This window comes from Penaeus japonicus, unplaced genomic scaffold, assembly GCF_977035675.1.
Source record: "Penaeus japonicus unplaced genomic scaffold, GWHDUDI00000001_assembly GWHDUDI00000042, whole genome shotgun sequence".
Taxonomy (NCBI): Eukaryota; Metazoa; Arthropoda; class Malacostraca; order Decapoda; family Penaeidae; genus Penaeus; species Penaeus japonicus.
In genome coordinates, this window is record NW_028234444.1 from 5,495,424 (window position 1) to 5,500,423 (window position 5,000).

General features: G+C 34.2%; 2 protein-coding genes across 2 annotated transcripts in view; one reads left to right on the forward strand and one right to left on the reverse strand.

Annotated features, from left to right (window-relative positions):
* Positions 1–2,328, reverse strand: part of Ufc1 (Ubiquitin-fold modifier conjugating enzyme 1) — a 3,466-nt gene extending 1,138 nt beyond the window's left edge. Inside the window, exons 1-2 of the mRNA XM_043020829.2 lie at positions 2,170–2,328; positions 720–856 (exon numbers count right to left, since the gene is read on the reverse strand). Coding sequence (XP_042876763.1) covers positions 720–842 — 123 coding nt within the window. The 5' untranslated portion in view covers positions 843–856; positions 2,170–2,328. The remainder of the gene's footprint in view (positions 1–719; positions 857–2,169) is intronic.
* Positions 2,329–3,108: 780 nt separating this feature from the next.
* LOC122256273 (AH receptor-interacting protein) overlaps positions 3,109–5,000 on the forward strand; it is a 5,830-nt gene continuing 3,938 nt past the window's right edge. Inside the window, exons 1-3 of the mRNA XM_043020828.2 lie at positions 3,109–3,288; positions 3,911–4,090; positions 4,567–4,744. Of these exons, the coding sequence (XP_042876762.1) occupies positions 3,208–3,288; positions 3,911–4,090; positions 4,567–4,744 (439 nt within the window). The 5' untranslated portion in view covers positions 3,109–3,207. The remainder of the gene's footprint in view (positions 3,289–3,910; positions 4,091–4,566; positions 4,745–5,000) is intronic.

The window sequence follows — 5,000 nt, forward strand, 5'->3', positions numbered from 1 at the left end:
CATACATACATACATACATACATACATACATACATACATACATACATACATACATACATACATACATACATACATACATACATACATACATACATACATACATACATACATACATACATACATACACATACACATACACATACACATACACATACACATACACATACACATACACATACACATACACATACACATACACATACACACACACACACACACACACAGTGTGCTCTATGTTCATTTCAAAACAAAAGAAAAAGAAAAATTCAACTAGCAGGAGAGTGAAACACATTTTATGAATATCTGATAAATTATCTGAACGATCATACCCTATTTTCCCCATTTTATCCTTCCAAGCCAGTGTATATTAGAATCATTCACACACTTGGATTCAGGTAAAACAAATTTCAATAGATCATTTCAGGCAGCAAATCCAGATATTCCTTAGCCACAAACTGAAAGACTGACAGACAGTCACAAAATAAAATAACTAAATAAGTAAAATAAACATGATAATTAAAAAGTAAACAAATAAAATACACATAATCAAAAAACAATCAAATAAAACAAACAAATAAATAAATAAAATAAATACATCCCAATAATAAAAAAAAACTAATTAAACAAAACTATAATCAAATCAAATACAAGATCCCTGTCTCCATCCCACAAAAAAAAGTACAACATCACAACCGAAGAATCCTCCCCTTAGTCTCTACCTTAATGAGGGCCTGGTACTCCTCCTTCAGCCGCACAACCCAGGCGTCCTTGTCCCTGGGGCCAGCCTTCGTCCGCAGAAGAGGGATGGAGGCCAAGGTCTTCCTGGTTGCTTCGTCCACCATCCTTGCGACAACTCCTGTTACGGGATTTGGGATTTGGGATTTATTGCTCAGAATCTTTTCCTCTTTTTTAGACCTTTAGTTACACAAAAATACAGATGGAAACTAAGATGAAACAGAAATGGTATTTTATTAAGATAGATGTATAAGGATCTAGAAGGACAAATATACAGGATTTTAAAATATTGGCAATAAAATGTGTGGATATTGATAAATATTCAGATATAGATGGATAAACAGATAGCAATTTATATGGGCATACAAGGATAAATCTAAAAGTATATACATATGTAAAAAAAAAAAACAGGCCTACTCAGAGATCCTTGCTATGTGATGTCACTCTCCTAACATTCAAGAAAATATACTTAGAGCAAGAAATAGACAAAAGATTTTCCTCCTTTTATCTTCATTTCCTTCATCTTCTTATCTTTTACAAATTACTCTTGCTTTAGGATCAGAGGGTATAACACTCCTCTGCTGAAAGGCTGTGAAATTAAGTACTAACTGATATTTAACCCATTGGTCGCGGTATTAAAAAAAGGTCTGTGCAGTAGGATAGCTGAATTACATGTCTGGCATGGTGCCATCCGCGTCTATCACCGACTCTGCCTTTGCACCAAATCATGCCATCCGCTGCTAATGGGTTAACCATATACTTTTCATTACATCTCTGAAATGAAATGCTTGCAGTATAACTTCTTGCAAAATACATCTCTACACATCCAACTGAAACTAACCACTGAAATTGTACCTTGGAAAACCAAAATATCTGAGCACTTGTATAAAGTCTCACTCACACGAAATATAAGGTTAATAAACAAAGGAAAAATAATAATGACATGTTAATCCTGCAGAGGTATTGACTAATGACATCTGCTCCTTTCTGGATTCCAAACTAATTTTCTCTTCAAAGGTTAGACATGTTTAGTCAAGACAGACATTCATAAAAAATTCTTCATCTAAATACACGGACAATATTTATCGTAATAACTTTACATTAAAAACGTGTTTGTGACCTAGGGCTGCTCGTACAATTCTTTCATTAATTGCTTTTGCAAAATGTGTTGCAAATCTACGACACTAACATATCGTGAAGTAAAATCGAATAAATATAAATGTATAAACAACTAAAAAAGTAAAATAGAAAATAAAAAAACGAGGTATATGAGGTGAATTTTCTTCCTTCTGTCAATATTCGTTATATAATAAAACAGCCACAAACTCGAATTAAAAACACCAAACATAATGAAGGGACATTCTATCCTTTCCACCTACAAAGAAGTAGTAAAGTAACAAAGGGGAAAAAGATACGAAATCATCAAGACCTCACCAACAGCTGCTACAAAACTTTCTCAACCTCCTTCGTGTTGACACTCCGACAGTGTAGCCAAACCGGTGTGGCGAAACACCCTTGGGTCACTAGAGAAAATAACTGGGATAGGTTTTGATTTAGCGATGTGGCCAACCAGGGAGAGTCAGTTTATTAGTTGAGTATCAATAGTGATGGTATACTGCTTTTGTTCTTTTATTTTTATATGTCCTCTTCTTAAGTGTGTTATCTTATATCTTGTTATTCCATAGCGTGAAATGCTCCTACATTAAAACATCATAAAAAGGGATATTATTTATGATCACTTCTTATATAATACTGTTGGGAGAATACAGAATTATCTAATTTCTTTTGTACGTCGTGATACATTACGATAAGGTTTATCTCATATTTGGTATAATCTTTTTGACAACTTATGATAGGGATACAAATCTAAATCTTTTTTAAAATTGTAAAAAACAGACTCAGGCTTTTATACTACTTTTAATATACGACGATTAAATAACTATAAATGCACAATTCTAGTGACGACAGATGAATAAACGGATTGCTTAAAAAAAACATTTACATTCAAGGGTTACCATGTATAACAAACTAGATTGATATGAAAAGGGTTATGTCTTTACCAAAAGAAACCGGGAACTATAGTAAACAATATCTTGTCATGGATGTGTAATCTTTTTTTTCCCTATTAGCGAGAATATTCTGGACAAGCAATTTTTTTTAGGCATAACTTGTCCGGAGGAAAAACCATCCACGCTCAAAAATAAAGAAACCTACATATAATCATCTTTTATATTCAAAGCATAATCAATAATCTAAAAATAAATGTTAAAACTCACGAGTACATTTAATCATTGACAGCACAACTACTGATTCATAACCAATACAAAAAGATAAAAAGATAAGCCAAGACAAGGGAATCGAACGATTAAGCAATGTTTACGTTCTTGAGCTCTCATCTCTGCCGGATGCTCAAAGCTCTCCCTCCGCTGCTAAGAATTGGTGCTTCGACTGCATTTCGCGGGGATTACTTAGATGAAAATGGACGATAAACTCATTAAAAAGTCGGTGTTGCATCCGGGGAAAGGAGATTCTAATTATCGTGATGGGACGAAGGTTAGAGCTTGATTTTTACCTGTGTGTATTGATTTGATTACCTGTAATGTATCGATATTTAATCTCAGGTACTCTTGTCTTAGATGTTATGTATGTGTATAATGGCAAGAATTTACGTGGCTTATTATTAGATAGTAACTTTTTCATGTAATCTCTGTACAATTACATGGTAAATCCTTACTGTTATGATACATAATACTGCAAGTCAGTCATACAACTGTGCAATTATGATAATAATGACTATAACATTATAGAAGTTAAAAGAAAAAAGATTGTCAATGTGACTGTTGTAAAAAAAGGAAAATCACTTATACATGAACCATAATTATTTTTGTTATAGGCTGTTATTTAATAGTCTATGAGAAATAAAGTAGTATTTGCATTCTATTTTGCCGCTTTGTATATTCTGGACTCAAAGTCTCAAAGAATTATTCTTTAGGTTTGAACACATATAGGCTAAATTTGTAATTTATAACATTCAAAATAGTTCAAATACTTTTTAGATTGCAAGAAATATTCATTGTGTGATTAAGGATATTATCATAATTTTGATATTCTTAAAGTTCATCCAGCAATAAAAAGAGAACAAATTTCTAACCCTGTCATTTTCGTTTTCTAACAGGTAACATTTCACCTGAAAACCGAAACATGCGAAGAGACCCCAGTACTCATTGACGACAGTCATAATTGGAAAAATCCTGTGGAGCTTATTCTGGGCAAGAAGTTCAAGCTTGAAGTCTGGGAGGCTTGCATTCGCACCATGTTGCCTGGGGAAGTGGCAACTTTTACTGTAGATAAGTCGGTGAGTTAATATGTTTTATCATGGAGGGAGGGAGAGAGTGGTGGAGTAAGGCAGGGAAGGATAGAGAGGAAGAGGGAGAGTGAAAGAGGTAGAATAATAGAGAGACAGAAGGAGAAGAGGAGGGAAGAAGTGAGAGGGTAAGGAAGAGGGAGAAAAGAAAGAAGAGAGAGAATAGAGAGAAAAGAGAGAGAGAAAGAGAAAGAGAGAGTGTGTAAAAGAGAAAAAAGAGAGAGTGTAAAAGAGAGAGAGAGGGAGAGGTAAAGTGTGGAAGAGAGAGAGAGGGAGAGTATGAGGAGAGTGAGATGGGATGAGATGAGGAAAGAAAATGAAGACAAATAAGACAAAAAGAGAGAGAGAAACATAGACAGAGACAGGGAAACAGAAAGGTAGAATCAGTCATTTATGATCACTCTAGCATGAACAAAATCTCTCAAATCATCATTCTTACCCTAACCTTTCACTTTCTTTTTTTCCAGCTACTGACTCCCTACCCCCTCGTGTCCAAAACCCTCCGCGATGCTTATTGTACAGATGGACCACAGAAGAAGGAGAAGAAGCCACACCACTGCTGCGGAATGGGCTTCAAAGAGGGTCTCGGCTTTGCGGATTTGGATGAATTAGTAAAAACGCCAAAGAATCTCACTTTCACCATTGGTAGGTGCATCTGCTTTGTGTTAATCACTTTGTGATCTTTTGTTTTAATACTGAGATTTCAAGGGAGTTTGTGTTATATAGAGAAATATGTTTGATATTGAATTGAGGCTGTGGTTGACTTTGGAAATATCTTTTATATTACTGGGTATTGAATTTGATATCCTTTTTTTTTTGTACATATTTTTTAAGTTACATGGTTCACATTTGTTTATTTTTTGCTGTAGTGCTTTCCATGAAAAATATATTATATATATAT